This window comes from Panthera leo, chromosome C1 (assembly GCF_018350215.1).
Source record: "Panthera leo isolate Ple1 chromosome C1, P.leo_Ple1_pat1.1, whole genome shotgun sequence".
Taxonomy (NCBI): domain Eukaryota; kingdom Metazoa; phylum Chordata; class Mammalia; order Carnivora; family Felidae; genus Panthera; species Panthera leo.
In genome coordinates, this window is record NC_056686.1 from 185,938,156 (window position 1) to 185,965,088 (window position 26,933).

General features: G+C 34.1%; 1 protein-coding gene and 1 pseudogene across 10 annotated transcripts in view; one reads left to right on the forward strand and one right to left on the reverse strand.

The window, feature by feature from the left end:
• Positions 1 to 26,933, reverse strand: part of FAM126B (family with sequence similarity 126 member B) — a 90,094-nt gene that overhangs the window by 34,108 nt on the left and 29,053 nt on the right. For 6 of the 10 annotated variants that reach the window (XM_042949668.1, XM_042949674.1, XM_042949665.1 and 3 more), the window contains 6 exons: positions 25,116 to 25,215; positions 11,774 to 11,856; positions 10,494 to 10,595; positions 5,885 to 6,064; positions 2,646 to 2,726; positions 619 to 734 (listed from right to left, as the gene is read on the reverse strand). In XM_042949668.1, coding sequence (XP_042805602.1) covers positions 619 to 734; positions 2,646 to 2,726; positions 5,885 to 6,064; positions 10,494 to 10,595; positions 11,774 to 11,824 — 530 coding nt within the window. In that variant the 5' untranslated portion in view covers positions 11,825 to 11,856; positions 25,116 to 25,215. Of the gene's footprint in view, positions 1 to 618; positions 735 to 2,645; positions 2,727 to 5,884; positions 6,065 to 9,693; positions 9,750 to 10,493; positions 10,596 to 11,773; positions 11,857 to 12,207; positions 12,335 to 17,630; positions 17,676 to 25,115; positions 25,216 to 26,933 lie in introns of those variants that run through there. The other 4 variants (XM_042949666.1, XM_042949670.1, XM_042949671.1 and 1 more) reach the window with 4 other exon arrangements.
• On the forward strand, positions 12,143 to 12,411 carry LOC122226068 (annotated as a pseudogene).

Sequence of the window (26,933 nt, forward strand, 5' to 3'; positions counted from 1 at the left end):
CATCTTGACTCCATGGATGAGGACAATAGAAACTTTGCATTTGGAACCCTCCTGATTCTATTTTATGCATCTTTCCCTTTGGCTGATTTTCATCTGTTTCCTTTTCTTGTAATAAACCTTAACTGTGAATAAAACAGCTTTCATTCAGTGAGCTCTGAGTCCTTCTAGTGAGTTATCAAACCTAAGAGAGGTTATGGGAACCCTCCCAAACTTGCAGTTAGTGTCAGAAGTAAGGGAAGTCTTGGGGACTATGCATTCAGTTTGCCTAACTTCAGGAAGGTAGGTACTCTATTAACCCATTCTGCATTGAAGAAAGCAAGGTATAGAGAATAAATAGACTGCGTGAGAGGGAGACCTTTTAACATATAGTGCTAGAACACAAACCTTGGTTTGGCTGACTTTATGCCCACACTTTTAGTTTTTATTTTGCTTTACACAAGATGACTACACACAGTACCATGCATTAGATGGATAGGTATTTCACTACTATAATGTATTTCACTAGTATGACATTTTAAACCTTTTGCTTCTTCTCTCATCAAACTTGAACCAAAGTAATTAGAGTTAACTATTAAGCATAAATTAATAATTATTACTATCTACAGTTTTGACCATTACCGGTTTTGTGCAGTGAATGTTTCCCTCTGAGGATGAAGATCACTATAAACAACCCTGATGAGATCATGCTGACACAATGCCCCTTCTGTCAAAGCCATGGATCCAATTGTTGAGGGCTACAAAAATAAGGTAAAGTATGAGACTGTGTCTTTAAAATGAAGTAAAAATCTGTATCATATAAGGACATTTAGCTTTGTTTTAGCAGAAGGCAGTTTAAGACCATTTCTCTTATTTAAAACCTTTTGCATCTTTCAATTGCATACATTCTACAGCTCTTTTTGGAAATTATATATAATACATAAAACTAAAAATATACTGCTTTGTTTTTGGAAGATTATGGAATGAATCTACATTTAGAACACAGAATAAGAAAAGTTGCCAGAGGGGTGCCTGGAGCTCAGTCAGTTAAGTGCCTGACTCTGCTCATGCTCGCCCTCTCGCTCTCTCTCTCTCTCCCAAAAGAAAAAAAAAAGTTGCTGGAAAGACTAAAGGTTATAAAAACATCAATTTTATTTTTAAAATTAAAAAATTTTTTTTTCAGATTCATCAATTTTAATTTATTTGTATTCCAGAACACAAAGCAGGCTTGAGACTTCACTGTACATTTAAATTCTGCAGTTTGTCTAATTTCAGGTAGGTAGATACTTTCACTAATCCCATTCTACAATGAAGAAAACAAGGTGCATGGGTTAAATAGGTGATGAGGATCAAGGAGTACACTTGTCATGATGAGCACTAGATGAAGTAATGGAATTGTTGAAATCACTATAGTGTATACCTGAAACTAATATAACACTATATGTTAACTGTAATTAAAATAAAAACTTAAAGGTACAGAGAGTTATAAACAATATTTAAGACTATAATCAAATGTCTCTTTACTAGTGACACGATTGATTAGATGTTCCTAAAGTTAGAAGCATCCATTCATAAATGTTTCACTATCCTCTATTTTATTTTGTAACATGATACACAGAACTTAATTAAAATCTAATTAAGATTATATTCTCAGAAATATTTTATGCTAAAACAAGTCTTGGCTAAATAAGAGGCATTCTATTTCCAATACACAATGAAGTCCCACGGGAATTAATTAAGAAAATAAATAGCAGCATGGAGTTGTGAAACAAGAGGATACTGTTTACTGATAAGAAAATGGAAAATAATTTTTGGACTACTGGTAAAGTTTCTTTAAGTGCTTTCCTTATAACTTTATACACCAAAGGCCACTATAGACCTGAAGCTTGATTCATAGAATATATCCTTAAATAAAGCAGGCAGAAGGATTTCAGCTTAACAGCAGCCTTCTACCTATTATGATTATCAGGGTTCTCACATTGTTCAAATAAATATAAGCAAAACTCAAAAGTGTGCTGTTAATGAATAGACACAGTGCATCAGTTATAGACTCCTTTAAATGGAAATAATTGGTATTAATATCCTTTTAAGTAGACAGTTTCCTAAAAAATAATAAAAAAATCAATCTAACACAGATTTCTAATGAATATGGAAGACTTCAAAAAATTAAAGAATATTTTTAAAAATTCATAAAAGACTAATAAAAAAGTGAAAATGATAGTGGTATAAGAATGAAAAAGAAATAAATAAGAACTAGAGGAAATTTTCCATTAATTACTTTCTGCCTCTCTTGATAACAGCATAGCTTTACACCACTAACAGGCACCTACTGTTAAGAAGTAAATCAATAAAGATGTGTTAGTGTTTATCTCTGGTGAAAAATTGACTTTGATCTCTTATTCAATATAATTTTTTATAAAAATTTTTTTCATGTTTATTTTGAGAGGAAGAGAAAGAGAAAGTGTGAGCGGGAGAGGGGCAGAGAGGAGAGAGAGAATCCCCAGCAGGCTCTGTGCAGTGCAGAGCCTGACGAGGGGCTCTATCTCAAGACCATGAGATCATGATCTGAGCAAAAATCAAGAGTTGGACACTTAACTGACTGAGCCATCCAGGCACCCCATCTTACTCAGAGTAATTTTAAATAATTCTACCTTTCCAATCTTACTTACCTCATGGTATATTGAAGGCTTGGATAAGGAAGGGATAGTAAAAGACAGAACTTTATTGTTTCCATCTTTATCAGCAATTTCCTATAGTTAAAAAATACATACAAAGATAAATAATCACAGGGCTATAAGAAAAAAATTCTTAATTTACCAATATATCATTGACAACTGAGGAAGAGTTTTAGAAATAGCAATATACAAAAAATATTACTATCCTAGTGTATCTTTTCTAACCTATTAGCAAATTACACAGTTTAGTAGTTGAGTTACCCTCTGAGAGATATGCAGCACAATACTGCAACTAAATCAAATGCAATGTGACAGCAAAGACATAAAGCAGGCACACAAATCATCTTTCATGTTAAATTTACAGATAGGACAGGGAGATTATAAGCAATTAGAGCTGAGTCAAACAGATTATATGTTTTAGCCAAGAAATACTTATTAAATAAGAAAAAACACATTATTCTAACACAGAATGAATCCTGACTAAAAAAACCTGTTACAATTATTCAGCAAAAGACTAATGACCCAATTTAAGCTACATATTAACATAATGAATATTAGTCCAAGTGATTAAAAATAGATTCATATTTAAGTAATTTTTACTGAATTGCAAGAAAATTGTTTTCTTTTAAAAGCACTTTATCTTTCAATGAAAAGGACAATGGTGTCCTTCATTTCTAGTCTCTGGTACCTCTGGTGGTCTACAGGTATCAATAAAAATCTGCCTATAGACACTAGCATATAGAGGGGTGAAATGCTCCTCCATTACCACTCCTTTCCTCTACTGCCTCATTTGGTCTATGTTTCTTTTACATATCAATTAATTTTAATTAATTAATTTTACATATTAATCCACATTAATATATTCATAATTAGCATAAAATCCAGAGAGAGAAGGCTGCCCCCTTAGTAGACCTAGAAGAAAGGTCGGAGACAGACTGAGAGTTACACAGCACAAATGGAAGAAACAACAACAATAACTATCATCAACAAAACAAAAACCCAAAAGAACTTCTCTGTAGGGCTCATTTCTGAGTTTAATATGTCACAGGAGAGTACCAATTATATGTGAACATTGGCCTTACCTCTAATTTTGGCAGGAAAATGGGTTTAAAAATTCCTTGGAGAGACCATTTAACTATTTTGTAGTCAAACTAGTTATTACCACATTCAGGCCAGTATGCCTCAGAGAAAGTCTACGGTAAGACGGATGGACCTAATTTAAGTTAGGCAATACGAGTTTAATTTTTATTCCTAAATTTCAAATTAAGCCAAATAACTTTTATTTATATTTGTGTGTTCTTGAAGAAGGATGTTCTACAGTTTGTTTAAGCTGAGGGCAATATAAAACTCCCTCTGAGGCTATGTGAAACAAGAGAGAAGTTCTCGAGAGGGAAAGTGAAAAAAAGAAAATAAATATATAAAAGAAACCCTAGGTGGTAAGAAAAATTGAGAGCCACAGAGAAGAAAGAACACAGACAGTAAATGAATTAGAAGAAGACAGAAGCATGGGTTACATTCTGATATATAACTGACCATTTACTTTGTAAGTACACTATTTTTAAGATGCTAAAAGATAATTAAACCATAGCACCAATAAGCACTGTTAAGAACTTGTCAGCATCCTGCTTAAAAATACTTTGCTTCATTTGTCCCACTACTGAATTTTATTACGTTAAAAAAATGAGTAAAAAGATAGCTTAATTTTCAACATAATTGAAAATACCAAATTCAATTATTTTTTTTTAATTTTTTTTTAACGTTTATTTATTTTTGAGACAGAGAGAGACAAAGCATGAACGGGGGAGGGGCAGAGAGAGAGGGAGACACAGAATCGGAAGCAGGCTCCAGGCTCTGAGCCATCAGCCCTGAGCCCGACGCGGGGCTCGAACTCACGGACCACGAGATCGTGACCTGAGCTGAAGTCGGATGCTCAACCGACTGAGCCACCCAGGCGCCCCACCAAATTCAATTATTAAATCAACATACATCTACTAAGTGCCTGTGCTAAGTACTAGAGGAGAGAGTAATATATGAAACAAATTTCCTGCTTTAAAAGAAAAAACAATCAGGCAAGTTGGCAAATTAGAGAATTTTATACCTAGACCAGCTTTTCATATAAAAAAACCTCTCCCTTAATACTACTTGATACTGCTACTACTATTAATGACATTTATTAAACACCTCAGGTAGTATGTGGATTCTCCTAATTGTTTTTTTGTTTTTAAGATTTTATTTTTAAGCAATCTCTAAACCCAATGTGGGGCTCAAACTCACAACCCCAAGATCAAGAGTTGTATGCTCTACCAACTGAAACAGCCAGGCACGCCTCTCCTAATTGTTTTTAACCCTGTTAACAATGTTTTATTTTTGTTTTACAGATGAAGCAACTGAAGTCAAGATATTAAGTAACCTGACCAAATTTAAAACAGCAAACAAATGGCAGGGCCTAGTTTTAAATAAAATACAAATGATTCCAAAGGCCATACTCCTTTCTTCAGATATATGTTCCAGGGATAGAAATGTTTTCTAATGATCTTTTAAGGGATAATACTTTGAGGGTTGAACATTGGTATAGAAAAATATTTATTTACAGTGAAACTCAATGTTTTGTGAGGTACTTTACCCTTGTTGGGATGACCACTGGGTGTTATATGTAAGTGATGAATCACTAAAGCCTACTCCTGATATCATTATTACACTATATATTAACTAACTTGGATTTAAATTTGAAAAATTAATATGGAAAAAAAAATTTATTATGTGGAGTGCTTGTTTACAATGAATACTAAATACAAAGGATATCTTCAAAGAGCAGGAATTTCAATACCAAAGTCCTAACTGGACACTGTGGGGAAAAAAACCCCAGAATAATGTTTAAGATACTTAAGAATTTCTTAGAAGAATTTCTAACAATACAGTGTCAAGTATATATTTTATCAAATGATTATTCAAAATAAATTTCAAAAATTTTAAATGGAGCACATTCATAAACATTGGTCAAATAAAGTAATTTAAAGATAAGTCACAAAATATTAACAATGCTATCAATTATAATATTTTCACCTATTTTATAAAATGCATTATTGGCAATTACTTATTAAGCCTCTCATAAATTCAAATAAATTACTCAGTAGACCTTTCAATTTATTTTTTTAATAAATATTCTTTAAGTATTACTTCAGAAAATTTTTACAAAATACTTAAAGTTTCCCAAACTATCTTTTTCAACTTACCAAATTGTAAATTCCTAACAGAAGTGCTTCAATGCAACCATTACTCTGTCTGTCTCGGCTAACTGTAAGCCGTAAATAAACCCACATTAATTCCGGCAAGAACTGCAGTGTGAACCTCTTAAGTCGAACTTCAGAGCTACGATAGAGCTCAAACAGCTGGTGGCAGACAGGCTCCAGAAGCTAAAAGGAAAATAAAGTACATTAGCTATTTCTATTCATTTGCTGTAACTGTGTTTTTTTTAAAGCACATATACTTGTGTAATATTTAAAAAATAAATTTTCAGTATTAATTTTTGCATATTTTGAATCAATGTGTCCCAAACCTTAATCTCTACTTATGCACAGAGACTATATATTAAACTGACCAATTTACTAACTATAAGTATTTTGTGCCCATATAATATCAACTTATTTTTCAATACACTGATCCGTTAAATTTGTTAGATAATTATTTAACCAATGTACTACATTTATATTAAGTTTCCTTTTCTATTATTATCAGCCCTTACTATCCTCCACTTTAAAAAGTTTCTATTGAAAGAAAATAACTTCAAATGCTCTTGTTGGAAATAAACTTTAAATCTCAACTTAGATTATGATTTAAATAAAATTATATACTACTCAGTAGACAAAGGGATTTTGCAATATATAATAATTGGATATCCAAAATGTTAGCTAATATTTTACATACATACAAGTAAAACAAATGAATTACTTTTATGTTTTAAGACTGACCTAAATTCTACTAATTATATTTAAAGATTTTGAAAATATAGGAATAGCTTTTTTAGTGTTAAATTTTTCATATGATATCACACAATAGGACTTATGAAGATCTTTTTCACCTTGAAAACTAAAGGAAATGAGCAGGTTAAATAAATCTCTCCCTTTTTCCTAATCATGTACTGCCAATCTAAAACGGTTTTGTTCAAATAACTATAGACTACACAAAACTGGGTATGATTTTAAAATGCAAATAACACATTGACAAGAAACTATAAAAAATGTCTAAATTAAAATTTAATACTAGCTTTAAAATGAATCATTCAGTATTTATATGCTACCTTCTTTTCTGAATGATTAAATAATGCATATACATTTGGAAATCTGTTTGAATGAAGTTATATAGGTCTGTAATAACCTAACCGTCTAGAATAAGTCACTACTTTCAAGATTGCAAATCAAAAATCAACAAACCCAATGTTAACTGTACAGTTAATATATTTAGATGAGCTAAGCTTAGCTCTTAGGGAATGACTTTAAAGCTAAAAAAGTTCACACACATGTACACCCTCGTGTCTAGTAACTACTAGGCCCATTATGTGAAATCACTGTCATAATATTTACAATCTTCAAAAAATTTCAATTCTCCCCTTAAACAGAAGTCTAGACTAGTCAGACAATTTGCTCAAAGTCACAGAAGTTAGTGGTGGAGGAAGACACTTAAAATTCAGGTCTTCGAACACCAAGTTGATGCTTCCACTATCCCACATTTCTTATACTAGAATGAAGGTTGAGAGTAGGAGGTGAGGATTATTTAACTACAAATAGTATATTCCGTGTAGTGTCAATAATGAAGTAATAAATTTCTGAAAATAGTCAACTGCTGGTATCTTTTTAAAGTACTGACAAAAAAGCTCTTTTGGGGAATTAAAGATTGCTGCTCTCATAAGTGTATTTATTAAAAATATATATCTATGTTTTAAATCTATTTTTCTCTTTAGTCAAAGACTCCAGAATTGCTGTCTCTCAATTTTATTTGCCATGGTACAATTATGATTCGTTTCTGTTATAAAGACCTTAACTTCCCTTCCTCAGTAGCAAGAACCACAAAGGCATGTAAAAGACTACATTTTAACTAAGCATAGCAAAGAAATACAGAGTTGTCAAAATTTTTACTCTGCTTTTTTTAAAAATGGGGAGGAGGAGGAGTTTGGTCAGAAATCAATGATGAAGGAATGAGGAGGGATAACTGCAGGAGCAATCTTTGAGGTGGCCAGAGAAGATGTGATCCAGGCCTAAGTACAAGAGACACTTTGATACCACCTGAGACACTTCATCCACTGAACAGCAGAAAAGGCAAAAGAATGTAGGTGGAAAAGCTGGTAGAGTGGTAGATAGGAAGGGGAAAATATGAGAGTTCCCAATTATCTTCTTCTTTTTTAAGGACACAGAAAGCAAGCTGGAGATGAGGAAAAGGAGGGTAAGAGTATGAGGAAAGAGAAGGTGTAAAATGCAGTGGGACAGTGTACCAAGAAAGTAAAGCAAGAATGCAAGGCAGTATTATGTGACCTTGAGCCTTTTAGTCCTGCATTTAAAGTGGAGAAAGTCAACAAAACTGTGTTCTGCAAGTATGTTCTGCTGCTCAGGTACAGGCCTGAAGAAGATGGATGGCTGGATTTTTTCCAGTGTTGAGATTTTCCCCCAAAGAAAAAGAACTAATGAATGGAATGAGAAGCAAAGGAGCTAAGAATGTTTGCAAGGAAATGACCTATGAAAATTTAGCTGGGTAAAGAGAGAAGTGAGCCATGTGAAGGAAGAAGGAAAGGGAATCAAATCATGAAAAAGTGATAGGGTTAACATAACGATTAGATGGAGGTCTTCCTGAAGGGGAAGAACTGCAAGAGTGACTAGAGGATCTGGAACAAAGGCAATGAGGAAAATTAAGCAATATGTTTGGTGTGGAAACCTCTAGAACAAAGGAAATGAGGAAAATTAAGCAATAAGTTTGGTGTAGAGATTAAAATTTCAGCTGCAGTACAGGTTGGCCATGATATGTAATACTAAACTAGGAAATACACTTTCTTAAGAACTTTTAAGGTCTTTAAAGCAAAACTGTAAGATCACCATAAGCTTCAATTAATATTATATGTGGCATGTGACGATTTTCTGAAATAATTTCCTGTTAACTAAGTAAAACAGTTACGTTTCAGAATACAATAAAATCAGGACTAAAAGGGGCCTCCTTCTATAACTGAAATCCAGAATTAGTTTGAGATTCTATAGAGCTCTACATTCTGCTTTTCTGAAATATGACCACATGGTTAGAACCTTATAACCTGACAGGAGAAAAGATGGAAAGACAGCTCTCCTCTGGCAACTGGTTGATTATAATGACTACTGTTGAGCTTTTATCTCTCAAGCTGTAATTTTCCAATTCTACCCATGATAAGGTCTCATACATTATTATGAAGTATTACAATATAAAGTAATGTGAATAACTTTTTTTAATGTCAGAGCTTCTAAAGTATAAAAAAGGAAACCAATCCTTTTTATATACTTGTGAGTGTTAATGAAAATGATAGCATTTTAGAATCTCATTTTGTTTCACTATTCTTCTAATCAATATTTACTAAGTGTTCATTATGTACATGATAATATAGTAGATTCTAGGGAAGTAACAAATACAGACTATATGACCACTGCTCATGAAGAGCTTACAATGTAAAGAGAAAGCATAAAACAAATTTTAATAAGCAAAGCTTAAATGTTAAGACAGTGCAAAACAAGGGGTAGGAAATAACACACATTCATTATTCAAACAGAATTTTGAAAACTCCTAACCAAAAAGGATATGAATATATATACATTACTACACCTAAAGTTATAAAACATAAATACACAGCAAGAGAAAAAGAAGCAAATGAATCCTGCAATTGCTGCTATAAACAGCAACAGATGCAAGCCTAACTGAGAGCCAATCCAAGTTTAGGAGATAGTAAAGAAAGAGGTCAATAAAGCAAGCTTTTAGTGGTAGGACAAAAATTAAGATGCACTTTAAATTAAGCTGCTGGTTAGGAGATGATTACCTGAACTTCTTCAAACTCACTCCAGTACACAGCAGAGGCACTCTTGGAGGCTGTATCTGGGAAGATAAGAAGCTACTTTCCTGTGTGTTCCTTTCATTTTCATTTTAAAGCATACATGAATCCAGTGGTGATAAAACTATATGTCATACTATTGTGTTAATGGAAAGATAATGTGTGTATTTTGCATAAATTAACATATAGATTCAACAGCTGAATTTTTTTTTCCTTCTTCTATCACAAAGCTGAATAACAGGAAACTCTTACTCTAAGTTTATTGATCTTAACTATTTAGGCTAAATAGTGCTTTCTCCAATCATTTTCAAGCTAAATTTACTAGCAGCATCATTTCATGTTACCAGTTTGAGTTCACTGATCAGAGTAATATATACACTTCCACACTGTCAATAAAATAACAGCAAACATACTTAAAATTAAAAAAAGCTGAATCAGTGTAAGGCTAACATTTGGATTCTAGAAAAGGAAACATCCCAAACAGAAACAGAGAAAAGTTTCAAATAAATAAGTAATCTATTGAGATGATGGTCACTCAGATCAAGACTCAAAACATACAGTCCTCAACAGGAACAAATCTGTCAAAACATTTAAAAATATAAAGAGGGAAGGGAAAGGGAAAGGGAAAGCCAAAGCAACTATCAGAATGAAAAACAGTAGAAAGTTTTCCAGTTCCATAAGAAGGATTTTAAAAAAGAGGAGGGAAAACTACAAAACTTACATATGTGTTTCAGTACACATATTTCACTTTACTATGTTGAAATTATTTTTCTTATAAGCTTTCCTACCTCATTATTCGAATCTTGAATAACTTTATAGAGGGCTGGGACCAGTGTTTTTTTCCGGTGTAAAGTTGCTGCATAATTGGTGATCTGAGTGTCAGGTAACGCCTAAAAGAAACATCAAAGGAAATCAAAAGCAAACTTAATATTTGGGAAGTCAGGAAATATATTTTACCTCAGTTTCTCTTGAAAAGATTTATGATAGAGTCAATTAAGAAAAGTAAAGATAATTAATACAAGAAATATCATTAGAGTTAATAAGACAAATTGTTAGGATGTTATAGTGTACAGTTCTTCTAACTAGTCAACCATGAAAAATTATTAGAAATCACACGTACCAAGATTTGCTGAAAAGGGTCACTTTAAACTAACCTACTCTAGGGGTGCTTGGGTGGCTCAGTCAGTTAAGCATCCGACTTCAGCTCAGATCATGATCTCACAGTCTGGGAGTTCGAGCCCCACGTCGGGCTCTGTGCTGACAGCTCAGAGACTGAAGCCTGCTTTGGATTCTGTGTCTCCCTCTCTCTCTGCCCCTCCCCTACTCATGCTCTGTCTCTCTCTGTCTCAAAAATAAATAAAAACACTAAAACAACAACAACAACAACAAAAAAACTAACCTAGTCTAAAAAAAAAATAAGTATAGAATACACACACACACACACACACATAATAAGTTTTATTTATTTTGGGGGAGGGAAAGAGGGCAGGGAGAGGGGGAGAGAGAATCCCGAGCAGGCTCTGCGCCCTCAGTGCAGAGCCTGATGTGGGGCTCAAACTCACAAACTGTGAGATCATGACCTGAGCTGAAATAAAGAGTTGGATGCTTAACCGACTGAACCACACAGGCGCCCCTAGAATATATTTTTATTCTTGCGTTTTATACTTATGAAACATTTATTTCTATTAGTGTTCAGAAGTTATATAGTTTTAAATAAAATCAATGAATGATTTTTAATTACAGGAAATAAAAATATAAGACACAAATCCTATGTCTGTGCCTTATTAAAGCTTGGAAGCTTCCCCTTTTTTATTAAATATATTTAAAAATGGATATATCCCCTCATCAATCCTAACAACTATTTTTATTTTTCCATATTACCTTCTAGCCATTATTCACCTTAGTGCCTTTTTAAAGAGTTACAATTACAGAAACACATTATTTCATATTTTGCCATTTCCACTTCATATCATAACATTTGTTTCGGTTTCTCCAGAGCACATATTCACTGTTTGAATTATGGACATATAGAATCATATGATACATTCCTATCACCAATCCAATTTACCTTGAATTCTGATAACCATTCTTCCACAACACCACGTTCAGATCCCAGCATCTTCTTCTAACTTCTAGTCCTTTTTTTTATCTCTGAAAGAAAAAAAGCACCAAACTTGAAGATGGCATCATGTACTTAAAGAAACTACCAAAGGTAAAGGATGTGCACCTTTCACTAACAGAAAAACTAACCTTGTATATATTTTAGATAAGAAGGCTTACTTCTAGACTAGAGCTCAATTAAAACAAAACTTATTTTTAAGAAATAAATTCTATTTTCAGGGATATATTTGAAACTTCTTTTCCTAATACTTTTATATTTTCCCCAAGAAATATATTTCAAAGTGGCAAAAACAAGTTTATACTTCCTCACAAGAACATGCCCCTTGTGAAGGACCTCCTCCACCTGTCCTGGAAGAGAAGAGGAAGTACAAGAAGAAACACCTGGTGCAGAGCCCCAACTCCTACTTCATGGACGTGAAGTGCCCAGGATGCTACAAAATCAACACCATCTTTAGCCATGCACAAATGGTTGTTTTGTGTGTTGGCTGTTCCACTGTCCTCTGCCAGCCTACAGGAGGAAAAGCAAGGCTTATAGAAGGATGCTCCTTCAGACGGAAGCCCTTAAAGCACCCAGACTCAAGATGAGTAAGAAACTATTCCAATAAACAGATTTGGGATAAAACAAAACCAAAACCAAAAAACAAGTTTACTGAGTAAAATCAAACTGCACATTACCCAAGACAAATGAATAGTCTATGCTTAGAGCTTCTGCCAAATATACAATTGGAATTAAGTTACATTTCATACAACAAACCATGTGACAGATTATAAATGACAAATATAGAAAAGCTAGAAATCAAGGGTCATATATTCAGCACACTGATTATAAATGTTTATACAAATAAGGGCTTTAAAGAAGGTAGATTTATATTTTTTCTATAATGGAAAAATATCCAAGTAGAAAAAGCAAGTTGTACAATTATGTGAACTATAATTCCATTAAAAAACTAAATAAAATGTGAAAAAAGCCTGGACGAATATATCCACTAAACTTTTAAGTGTTTACCTCTGAGGTAAGGAATACTGAGGATATTCTAATTATGTGTAACTCTTGAGTTACAGAAAAAAATTAAAACAGCCTATATTATTTTTAAAGTGAGAAAGACAATGAAAAGGTCTTGGATTTTAATTTAATTTAAAGGCTCAAAAAGTAAGAGCTAGGGGCACCTCGGTGGCTTAGTAGGTTAAGCGTCCAACTTCGGGAGAGGTCATGATCTCACAGTTTGTTAGTTCAAGCCCTGCATAGGGCTCTTTGCTGTCTGCCCAGAGCCTGCTTTGGATCTTCTGTCTCTGCCTCTCTGCCCCTTCCCTGCTCACACTCTGTCTCTCTTTCAAAAATAAATAAGCACTGAAAAAAAGAAAAAAGTTAAGAACTGGAAAAAATAAAGAACTTCTCTGAGGGGAGAATAATGTCTTCAAAGCAACTGAAATAAGTTTCTTTTTTTTTTTTTTAACGTTTATTTATTTTTGAGACAGAGAGAGACAAAGCATGAACGGGAGAGGGTCAGAGAGAGGGAGACACAGAATCTGAAACAGGCTCCAGGCTCTGAGCTGTCAGCACAGAGCCCGACGCGGGGCTCGAACTCACGGACCGCGAGATCATGACCTGAGCCGAAGTTGGCCGCTTAACCGACTGAGCCACCCAGGCGCCCCTGAAATAAGTTTCTTTATTAAAAGATAGTATTTCCTAAAAGTGTGTCAAATTTCACACTAAATTTGTCCCTGTAAAAAGGAATCAGATTTTCTAATTCTCCCCCTTCAATTCCAAAAGGACTTTTTAATGTCTCTCTATATTGCACTATATCAAGTACGATGTAAGGAAGGAGTATGAAGAGGAGTAAGACATTCCCCTTATTTTCAAATAGCAAATGCTGTTAGGAGTAAGACATTTCCTTTATTTTCAAATAGCAAATGCTGTTAAGATAGACTGATGAATTTAGTCAAATAAATTTCTAGAGAAAAAAGATAGTAGGAAAACCTAACAGATTAAAAAAATCAATAACCAACATATGAATCTTTCTTGGACTCCGATTCAAACAATTAAAAAGTGTATGATACAACTGGAGAAAGCAGAACACGACTGGTTATTTGATGATATAAAATTAAGGAATTATCATAGGTTATTTTTATATTTGATAACTATTATAGTTAGGTTGGGTTTTTTTTGTTTTTTGTTTTAATACTGCTTGTTTCTTAAAGTTACATACTGAAATATTTACTGGTGAAATGTGTCAGAGACTTGCTTTAAAATAATCAGGGCAGGGGCACCTGGGTGGCTCAGTCAGTTGAGTGCCCAACTCTTGATTTCAGCTCAGTCATGGTCCCAGGGTCGTGGGATTGAGCGCCACATCAGGCTCGGTGCTGAGTATGGAGTCCACTTGGGATCTTTCTCTCTCCCTCTGCCCCTCTCCCCCTGCTTGCGCTAGCACTCTCTCTCTCTCTCTCTCAAAAATAAAAATAAATAAATAAATAGTCAATCAATCAATCAATCAGGACAGGAGCAGGAGCAGTCAAAGAAGGAAAACTAATTAGGTATAGATGAAATATGACTGGCTATGAATTAATAACCATTCAAGCTGAATAACTGGTATATATGTTTTATTACACTAATGTCATTACTTTATTATAAGTTTGAAATGTTCCATAATAAAATTTCAGAAAAAAAGGATTAATAAACACTACATAAAAAGATAAACACAATACCCATACATACACAATTCTGCAAATAATTTCTGGGAGTTCAGATCAACTAAAGCTCATTAATAGACATGGACACTCAAGTTACAAACTCTTGCTGAAGAAATAAGACTCTTAAAACATAACTTCACAGGGGAGCCTGGGTGGCTCAGTCGGCTAAGCATCCGACTCTTGGTTTCAGCTCAGGTCATGATCGCCAGTCTGTGAGCTTGAGCCTCACAGTGGGATCTGTGCTGCTTGGAATTCTTGGTCTCTCGCTCTCTGTCCGTCCCCCATTTTTGCTGCCCCCCCTCCTCGCTTGCTCTTTCTCAAAATAAATAAAAATTACACTATCAACAATAGCCAAAGTATGGAAAGAGCCCAAATGTCCATCGATGGATGAATGGATAAAGAAGATGTGGTGTATATATATAATGGAGTATTACTCGACAATCAAAAAGAATGAAATCTTGCCATTTGCAACTACATGGATGGAACTGGAGGGTATTTTGCTAAGTGAAATTAGTCAGAGAAAGACAAAAATCATACGACTTCACTCATATGAGGACTTTAAGAGACAAAACAGATGAACATAAGGGAAGGGGAACAAAATAATATAAAAACAGGGAGGGGGACAAAACCGAAGAGACTCATAAATATGGAAAACAAAATGAGGGTTACTGGAGGGGTTGTAGGAGAGGGATGGGCTAAATGGGTAAGGGGCACTAAGGAATCTACTCCTGAAATCATCATTGCACTATAAGCTAATTTGGATGTAAATTAAAAAAAATAAAAAACTAAAATAAATGAGGTCTAAAATAATTAATTTAAAAAAAAACCTTCATAAAATATAGCACAGCCATACATCCAAATGACAATGGCCTTCAAAGAAGTAATTTTGTGAGGTTCCCACATTTATTATGATGATTGTTCAAATCAATGTCAGAATTCCCTTCTTTCCTTTTAAACAACAGTTAAATGGTACTACCTTTTGAAACCTCGTTCTTCACCTAAAAATGGATTCCATGACAGGGCTATGATTAATGTACCTCTGACTCTACATAAATTATACCTCAATAAAAAATGTTTATGAACAATTGTCTAAATACCCTAAGGTAGTTGCCTCTGAAAGCTGCTCAGAACTCCAGGAGACGACTTTAAAGCAAAGGCAGGATTTAGTCAGAAATTCATTGATCCATTCCATAAGTATTTCTTAAACACAAATGACAGCCATTATGCTAGGAGCTGGTAAGACAATGATAAAACCAGATGGAAAGTCACTATAATGAAGCATTTATCTAGTACAGAAAACTAAATGCATTTTTGCAAAGAGATGAAGAATAAGAAGTCATGACACACAAAAGCATAATAAAAGGAACCTAACATTGATGAGGGAATCAAAGAAGACTTCTCTAAGGCAACAGTTAAGGTGAGATAACAAAGATCAGTAGAATTAAAGAATTAGGAAAAGAGCATTCTCGAAAGAGGGAACAGCTTATATAATGGCCCTGTGGCAAGAAGAAAACACAGGAAATCTGAAAGAAGATCCAAGTGACCAAAAAGCAAGGGACAAACGTTGAGGGTGTAGAAAGGTAGGCATGGCCCAGATGGTATAAATAGGAATTTACAGTCTGCCTTAAGTGTAGAAAGTGACTAAGGATTTTAGGCAGATGTATTATAAGATTCAAGGTTTGAAAAGCTCACCTGGCTACAATGCAGAGAGAGGACTGTATCCTTTTCACATCTAGCTACAAATTTCCCAATAGTATGAAGACTAAAGAAATTTCAGTCTTACCACAGCATTTGCTCTGAGAATTCCTACCAAGTCTCTGGAAACTAAAATACCTGAACAGCTACTGAGAATAAAAATGTTTTGGGGGAGCCTGGGTGGCTCAGTCAGTTGAGTGACCAACTTCAGCTCAGGCCATGATCTCATGGTTTGTGAGTTCGAGCCCCACGTCGGGCTCTGTGCTGACAGGTCAGAGCCTGGAGCCTGCTTCTGATTCTGTGTCTCCCTCTCTCTCTGCCCCTCCCCCACTCATGCTCTGTCTCTCTCTGTCTCAGAAATAAATAAACATTAAAAAAAAATTTTAAAGAAATGTTTTTGACTTACAAAGTACCTGAAAAATAAGTAAGCTAGGTTACATTTTTTTTTTTTTTTTTTAAATAGGCTTCACGCCCAGCCTGGAGCCCAACACAGGGCTTGAGCTCACAATCCTGAAATCAAGACCTGAACTGAGATTAAGTCAGACGCTTAACCAACTGAGCCACCCAGGTGGCCCAGGTTACATTTTTATTAAGCTTCAAATAAAGTATATTAAAACAAAACCTACATTAGTTTCTTAGGAAATAATTTAAGTATAAATTCTAACATCTTCATCTCCCTTTAGTATTTCCTTTCCTCAAGTCTCTTATGAAGATATAAACAAAAGGGGCTGCTTTGTTAATATAATTTATAGCATCTTCTTCCTACCACTTTATCATTTCTAATGAGCTCAATGGAGCACAAGATTAAGAAGAAAAACAGAATTTTACATCCTCTTTGAAGAGTACTCCAGAAAAGAAGGTAAATACTTCTGATATATTTATTACCACGTAAGGAAGAAAAGCATAATTTCATTGTAGTGGTGACACCAAGGACTGATTTCCAATAAACAAATTGTAACTTAAAAAAACTCCTGTATCTCTATTGCCGGATTCCAACTGATTTTAATTTTTTATTTCCTGGAAAATTAAAAAGCGATTTCTGCCCTGCATATCAACTGCTATCTTTATAATTTTACAAACATATTTAGCTACAAATATGAATTAATGGTTGATAGTCAATTATTAAATAATGTTCAAATATTATAAATAGTATATGTATGTAAAAAAAAAAAAAAAAAAGGAAATCCCAACTATCCCACCCATGAAGATTAAACAGAGTCAACCATCTGGTATTTATTTTTCTTTCAAATATATATTTATGTATATGCATGTTTATATATAAGTGCATGTATATAGTTTATAGTCACATGTTCATCAGATGTAGTTTTCTACAATATGCTTTTTTCAGTTGCTAAAAATACAGAAGACCTATAGATCTCATTCTTTTTAACAGCCATAGAGCAATTAAGCCCAAAACTTACCATTTAATAGTTTACTGATAAACACATAGGTTGTTTTCAATTTTCCTATATTACAAAAAAAAAAAAAAATGCTGCAATGAACATCTTCATACTTATTTATGTATTTTCTGTTCTTTTCTGTAGTATCACTTGTAAAAACTGGATTTGAAATTTTAAGGTCACAGGATATAAATATTATTGATAGTATATCCAAATATAAACTCTCAAAACCATACTCCATCTTTTTTTTTTAATGTTTATTTTTGAGAAAGAGAGAGAAAGAGACAGGGCTCAAGGAGGAGAAGGGCAGAGAGAGGGAGATACAGAATCCAAAGCAGGTTCCAGGCTCTGAGCTGTCAGAGCAGAGCCCAATGCAGGGCTCGAACTCACATATTGTGAGATCATGACCTGAGCCAAAGTCAGACGTTTAACCAACTGAACCACCCAGGTGCCCCCAATCATGTATTTTTAAAGCACATGACTGTCACATGTACAGAATAATTTCTCCCTACTCTACTTATAAAGCTAATACCTCAGCATGAAAATATCTAAATAAATCTAAATATAAAGGCTTTAACTGTCCTGCATTTATTAATATGATATACATGACTTTTAAAACTAAGATAATAAAAATTAGTATCAACATTCATACCTATTGCCAAAACATTAAAGATTTTATACACAAAATGCTGTGATGTATAAGATACCACGATATATGTTATTATATTTTAAAAATTGCTCTGCTTGTTTAGTTAAGTGTGAATCTTCTAAAATTAGAAATGACATTTATAGTTTAAACAATCTGGAAGTTACTTTAGAATGTGATATGAGATTAAGATCTAACAAATGTTTTTCTCCTGACATCTCTAAATTGTTCTAATATATTTTATGTCCAGTTTTTCCTCAGTTACTTGAAATGCTATTTTTGTCACATACAAAAAGTCTTACATACATTTGGAACTATTTCTGAGCTACTTTCCCATTAATTTTGCACCAGGACTATAATGTTTTAATTACTGTAGCTTAGTAAAAAATATTCCAAGTCCCTTCTTGTATAGAGATTCTTTTTCCTAAAAATGTGTTTATTATTGCCTGCTTCCTTCTTCCAGAGGAATATTAGAATTATATTGATAAGTTTCTTTCCTACACTCCATTCTCATAGGAGTTTACAAATTAATTCCAAATCACATCTCCACAACATTGAGTTAACCCATACAGAAGCATGGCATTGCTCTTTATTAAAAATCCTCTTCTATACATCTTAATATAAATTTTATTTTTTCTCCATGTAGGTCAACACATTTCCAATTAAGTTGATTCCTGTATGGTTTATATTATCTTGTGACGCTGGTTCTTTTTCATTATTATTTTTTTAAGTTTATTTATTTAGAGAGAGCTAGGGATGGGCAGAGAGAGAGAGAGAGAGAGAGAGAGAGAGAGAATCCCAAGCAGTCTCCGCAATGTCAGCGCAGAACCCAATGCAGGGCTCAATCCTAAAAACCATGAGATTGCGATCTGCACCGAAATCAAGACTTGGATCCTTGACTGACTGAGTCACCCAGCAGCCCCTTCACTGTGTTTTCTAACTAGCTATTGTTACACAAAAATAAACTTTAAAAAGTCAAAATGAGCAACTTAAAAAAATTTTTTTTAATGTTTATTCATTTTTGAGAGGCAGAGAGAGACACGGCATGAGCCGGGAAGGGGCAGAGAGAGAGGGAGACACAGAATCTGAAGCAGCCTCCAGGCTCTGAGTTGTCAACACAGATCCTGATATGGGGCTCAAAACCACGAACCTTGAGATCATAACCTGAGCTGAAGTCAGACACTCAACCGACTGACCACTCAGGTGCCCCAAAAATGAAGAAGTTTTTAACATAAATATTTAAAATATAAAAATGGTTTAAATCCAGGTTTTATGTTTTAGGAAAAATTTATAAACTAGTAAGTTATGTTTTTGCTAACTACAAGGGATTAGAAGATTTTTTAAATGTATGCTACTGCTTTATAGAAAAGGGCAAGGACAAGCAACTAAAATTAATATTTTTTTCCAATTCTCTACAAAGAACATCAACTGCTTTTAAAATAAAAAAGAAACCCAAATATTATTTTCAAAAAAATCCCACAAATCTTTTTATCTGTATATATTGCATCAGAATCCCTATTTGATATAGAGCCTGGAATACTTATTTTAAAAAGCTCCCCAAGTAATCCTTCAGAAAAAAAAAGAGAAAGTCTCACATTCAGGTTAAATTCATTATTTTAAATTCCTATCTAATCTCTTCTATAACAACAAATTTGTTTATCAAATCACTTTAGTTTCTACCAATACTATTTTTTTTTCTACCAATACTATTTTTAAAATGACTGCAAGGTAATACTTTTTTTCTTTAACATTTTTTTTTCTTAGTGTTTATTTATTTTTGAGACAGAGAGAGACAGAGCATGAATGGGGGAGGGGCAGAGAGAGAGGGAGACATAGAATAAGAAGCAGGCTCCAGGCTCTGAGCTGTCAGCACAGAACCCGACATGGGGCTTGAACTCACGAACCCGCAAAATCATGACCTGAGCCAAAGTCGGACGCCTAACCCATTGAGCCACCCAAGAGTCCACGTAATACTTTTAAATACAGAAATACAGTGGTGTTAATAATTAAAACCAAATACCACCACATTTCTTCAACTCTACAATACTACTAATTTTAAGACTGTAATTTGTTCAGTAACAAATTTAAGTAGAAAATAAGAAACAAACCTTTATTAAAATGAAAAAATGTTTAACTAAAGGACAAAAACATAAGCTTATCCATATAATCACATATGACTTTTTAAATTATCCTTTATGCTGGGGTGCCTGGGTGGCTCAGTCAGTTGAGCATCTGACTTCGGCTCAGGTCATGATCTCTTAGTTGATGAGTTCGAGCCCTGCATCAGGCTCTGTGCTGACAGCTCAGAGTCTGGACCCGGCTTCAGATTCTATGTCTCCCTCTCTCTCTGCCCCTCCCCTGCTCATTCTCTGTCTCAAAAATAAATAAACATTAAAAAAAAATTTTAATTATGCTTTATGCTTCTGGACATCTTTGTTCTACTAGCCATAAGGCACACTCTCCCAGCCCTCTCTTTATGTCTGGATTAGACTCAGTTCAAATGTCACTTCCTCAGAGAAGCTCCCTCTACTTAAATTGGCTCCCCAAGTTCCTCTTCCTTCCATCCCCTATCATTCTGTCCGTTTCCTTCATAGCAGTTAGCAAAATCATAATTATCTTATTTGTTTACTTATTATTGTCTGTCTTTCCCACTAGAATCCGTACTTCACAGAGACGTGTGAGGCACATAACAGGTACTCAAACATCTATTGATTTAGTTACTTATCTCATGAACTCAATTATTTAGCACCTGCAGTAATGACAGTTTTATTTTTGGCCATAATAAAACCTGAGATTTCTGCCTGCTTTTTCCATGTGATTAAGCTTAATAATTTTATTTTTCCAAATTAAATATGGTTGGAAGTTGATAGCTTCTTTAAAAAGCACCCAGAAACGTTTGACAGGTAGATATTCTCTCAAATGCATCAAACAGGAATATCAACCTTGTCCAGGTTTGAAATTAGAGACCGAGGGATCTGGCAAATTTTCTCTGAATTAATTGGCACATGTCAGGCAATCTTCGGCTGAGACCATTATTCATTGCAAAGCTATATTATACTGTGATATTTTATAGACATTTTAAGCAACAATTTACAGATGGAAACTCAATTAAAAACGTAACACAAAAATAACAAACATTAAAAAAATTTTTAATAAAAAAATTTAACTCAATATGGTGCTACTAGTATTAATTGAAATGATAAATGAATAAATGAATTCACAAAGCCAAATTCTCAAAATACCAAATAAGGATGACTGTTGCTATTTCACAATTTACTTGCCTGGTAGCTGAAGTTTATTCAGTCAAGACACATCCTGATTTCAAAAATGTTAAAATGTAAAGAAAATTATCTTAAAAGTAAGGAAAAAGTAGGGGCGCCTGGGTGGCTCAGTCAAATGTCTGACTTCGGCTCAGGTCATGATCTCGCGGTTCATGGGTTCAAGCCCCGCTTTGGGCTCTGTGCTGACAGCATAGAGCCTGGGGCCTGCTTTAGATTCTGTGTCTCCCTCTCTCTCTCTGCCCCTTCCCCGCTCATGCTCTTTCTCTCTCTTTCTCAAAAATAAGTAAACATTAAAACAAATTTAAAAAAAAAAAAGAAAAAGTAAATTACTAGTGAGCCTATCAAGTATGAACATTGTATCAGTTGTTTTCTATAATTTATCTGATTAATAAAGCAGTAGAATCTAGTGGGTTAGAGCAGCAAATCAACTTTTTGCCTCAGAACCCCCTTTCACTCCTACATTTAAAAAGTTTATTAACTCATTTAAAAAAATAAGCCCATTACATGTTAACACAGTGGGGTTTTTTTGACATGTTTTAAAGTGAAATTTTATTTTTCCCGAACAAAAGCAAATTTGGTGAGAAGAGTAGTATTTGTTGTTTTACTTTTTTTTTTTTTTTTTTGCAAATCTCATAATTACTTCTGCATTCAATCTGTTGCTGAAAAACTTCACTGTGTATTCATCAGAGAATGACAATGAAGGCAGCAAATACTGTCTTAGTATTAATATAAAAAACAATTTTGACCTCACAAACCCACTTAAGGGATTACCAGGACCCACTCTGAGCATGGACTCTGGAGCCAGATTGTCTAAGTTTAAGGGTACTCACTTGCTACAGTTACCCCCTTACTAGCTATACTTAAACCCTCTGTGCCTCATTTCTCTGGTTTCAAAAAGAAGGATAACAGCAGCACAGTACTTATTTCATATAATTATTGTGTACTTAGAATAGTTCTTATCAGGGCACCTGGTGGCTTGATCTCATGGTTCATGAGTTTGAGCTCCACTTTGGGCTCTGCACTAACAGTGTGGAGCCTGCTTGGGATTTCCTCTCTCTCCCCTCTCTCATCCCCTCCTTCACTTGCTCTCTATCTCTCTCTCAGAATAAATAAAGATAAACTTAAAAAAAAAAAGAATAATTCTTATCACAAGTAAACACTATAAATGTTTGCTACAAGTATTATATACTTAATTTTCCTGACACTATATATGGTACTATAAAATAATCTGTTATTCCCAATAGATAAGAAAATTAATGTGTAAATTAGGTCAAATGACCCACACAAGGTAACACAGTTGAACTGGTAAAACTAGGATTTTAACTTAATGCCTATTCCAAAACCTACGGTTGAAAAATGTACCTTGTCCCCTTTCTTGTAGCTCATACTACTCCCCACAGCTTTCTATGTCCTGGCCATACTCTTAAGTTTTTCTATAACTTCATGCACCCCTTCACCCCAGGGATTCTTTCCAGACTAGAATGCTGTCTTACTACTGCTATACAAATAGCTGCCTTCTTCCAATCCTGTTAGTCTCAGCAAGCCTTTCTTGACCACTTCATCTAAATAGCATCCCTTTCTCCCTACTCTACTACTTTCCATTCCAACAAATATGGTTCATTTCCTTCCTAGAGCTTTGGATTTTATACCTGGCTTCTTAGATCTTATTATCGATCTTCCCTATAAGATTATTAAGTTATATGAAAACGGTCCCTTTCTGTTTTGGTCACATTTGGGTATTCACTATATACTCAAAGCTAACAAACATACTATGGTATCTGGACTTAATGGTAGGTACTTATGTGTATTTGTTGAATCAATGAACCACACTGCTTATATGACCTTGGACAAATCAATTAAATCTTTTGGGCTTTAGTTTTACTTACTATATCTAAAATCCTAAAAATATTCAAGTACCTTCATTTGAAAAACAGAATAGTGCTGGTTACAGAGAAATTGTGTAATATGGATTTCCTAACTATTCTCAGTACCTTAGTATCTGGAGGTAGCTGTGAACGTAGTTATAAATGTACTAAAAGTTTCCCTTTTATTTAACCAGACAATGTATAATTCTGTAGATTTTTTCCACTGTATATTATACCCATTCCATTATCTGGTATATAGAAAGCATATTTAAAAGCAAAAATCAAGGGATGCCTGCCTGGCTCAGTAGGTAGAGCAGGAGACTCTTGATCTCGAGACCATGAGTTCAAGCCCCACGTGGGGTCTAGAGATTACTTAAAAAAAATTAAAGTCTTAAAAGCAAAAATCAAGCTGATATTCCAGCATGCAGCTCAATTTGGGCCCATACTGCCTTACTTTCAGACTATCTAACAAAGTAAAAAGACATCACAGGAAACAATTATCTTTTTGATGGCCATGGTAATGGCAACCTTTATTAGCAAGCCCTGAATACAACATAATGAACAAAATAAGAAACTGCTGGAACATGATCTGAAGGTCAATAACTACTTGCCAGGAAGCAAACTCACTATACTGATCCAAGTACAATAAGCTTTCCATGGCCTACACAGGCAGAAATTGTGTCTTAGCTGACAGCATGTATCTTTTTTGGAAATTGTCAATTTATAAAGAATCAGATTATAAGAGGCAGTACAGCCTAATGGTTAGAGTATGGGGGTCTGGTTCTAGACTGCCTGAGTTCAAATTCCAGTTCCATGACCTACCAGCTATGCATCTGTGGAAAAATTACTCCAAATTAATTTATGGCCTCAAATTCCTCATTTATAAATGGGAGATAATATAAGTACCTATGTCAAAGTTTTTTTTGTTTTTTTAAGATTAAATAAGTTAACACATCAGTGAGAAAAACTAATTATGGTAACTGCTCTCTGGGGTTTACTGGATAAACAAAGCTATACAATTATCAGGGAAACATATGAAATCATAAAAAATGGTTTTTGCTACTGCAAATTTTCAAACTAGGCCAACAACTATAACAATATTTCAAGGTATAAATCTGAAATTTGAGTACTCAAGATGTGCATTTATTGTAAATATCAACTTCTCTAAAAAAAACCCTAAAGCTGCACCATTCAATATAGTAGCCACTAGCTACATATAGCTATTTAAAATAAAATAAAATAAAATAAAATAAAATAAAATAAAATAAAATAAAATAAAATAAAATAAAACAAAATAAAATTTAAAGACTCAATTCCTTAGTTGCACTAGCTACATTTCAAGTGCTCAGTAGCTACATGCAGCCATACTGGAGAACACAGATAAAGAACACAGACATCATCACAGAAATTCTATTGGACAGCACTGATCTCAATGTAGTTACATAATACAATTATGATGAGTAAATTCAATTATTCAGTAACTGTAAAGATTTAGGCAACAAGAAGGTTAAAAGACACAACTACTAAAAATTATTAAAAAGTATTTCAAAAGTAAAACTCAAAGGCAGTAATTAAGATGTGATTATTTCAAGTCTCTTAGGTAAAATTGCTAAATAAATAGAAGCTACCCACCAAAGATGACCAAAAATTCCAACATGTCTAATTGTATGGAAAAATTCTTTAACTTTTAAGAACTTAAATTTCATAATTTTACCTCTGTTCTAAGATCAGTTTTCTAAAGGAGGAGGTGGCATAGGAATGCGGCAGAATTCAAGTGTGGAATTCATTTGTTGAGACTTCAATATTTTCCAGCTCTATAAAAATAAAAATTAAAAAACTGAAATATTAAGATAATATTCTCATGAAATAAAAAACAATTTTGATAAAACATTTATAATACAATTTATCTATTTTTAAAAATAATTAGGGATTAAAAAGCTTTCTATAATGACCAGCATACACTTGTATACCATCATTAAACCAAATTTAAAAAATAGCAGGGGCGCCTGAGTGTCTCAGTCGGTTAAGCACCCGACTTCGGCTCAGGTCATGATCTCGCGGTCCGTGAGTTCGAGCCCCGTGTCGGGCTCTGTGCTGACAGCTCAGAGCCTGGAGCCTGTTTTGGATTCTGTGTCTCCCTCTCTCTGACCCTCCCCCATTCATGCTCTGTCTCTCTCTGTCTCCAAAATAAATAAACGTTAAAAAAAAAATTTTTTTTTTTAAATAGCAGATTTAGAGAAATGAAGTTTGAATTTTAGTTTCAAATTTCCCATTAATTACCTGTAAGACCTTGAGGAGCTGACTTAAATATTAGGGAGTTTCACTTGAATAATCTACAAAATTCAGTCCTTTTCAGTCAAAAATTCCATTAATCCAACTTTTGGAACACATTACAGTGATATCTCTCTCTCTCTCTCTCTCTCTCTCTCTCTCACACACACACACACACACACACACACACACACACACACACAATCATTAAAATTTCAATATGCAGTGTAACATCAACCTTAAATAATAAGTATCAATGGCTATATCATCATTTTGGATGAGTTTCACAGAACTGAAAATTTTATCATTTTTAAAAAGAACACAGGAAATGCTATTACTTGAAGTTTTGGTACAAAAACATATTAAAAATTATTTTGATCAGTGAGAAAACTTTTCAAATTGCTAAAAGTATACTTTCCTCTGAAAGCAGAAGCTATTTTTAAGTAGCTGCTGACCACATTATACTCTACCACTTTGATTCAAAATCGTATCACAACTTTAAAATCTAAAACACCAAAAAAACTTAACATTTTAAAATATGTTCATTAACAAAATATGATTTAAAAAATACAAATAAGAGCACAATAAAATTCTCTTGGAGTAAAGTTATATGATCATTGCAAAGTCTCTGATGTTTCTCAAACTAAAGATGTGTCAGAGCCTCCCAATCCAACCATAGCAGCTGACTTTTTATCTCTTATGTATTGACTATCATGTAAGATTTTCATTTCATGAGTTCTGCAGTGGGTGAAAAACCTTGAAGAGGACTAAGAGAAAACCTCTGGAAAGATACGCAAGAAATGGTCATACTTTGGGAAGGGTCATTTGATGTCAAGGAAACTCTTTGTACCTTGGGAATTTTGAGCCACCAAGACAATTGCCAGATTTTGAAGCAGTATAAGCAGGCTGACTTGAGAGCTATACTGGGAATCTCTGTAGAGATGACTCTCCAACAATCTTTCAGGGTTAAGGATACAGGTACTCACTAGGTTCTCAATTTAAGGGGCAAAAACAAACAAACAAACAAACAAACAAACAAACAAACCAACAAGGCGACGGATAGGAAACCTGAGGTTTATTAAACTTTAGCACAGCTTTAGAACAATTCAACTCCTGGGTGCCTGGGTGGCTTGGTCGGTTGAGTGTCTGACTTCGGCTCGTCGGCTCTGTGCTGACAGCTCAGAGCCTGGAGCCTGTTTCAGATTCTGTGTCTCCCTCTCTCTCTGCCCCTCCCCTGTTGATGCTCTGTCTCTCTCTGTCT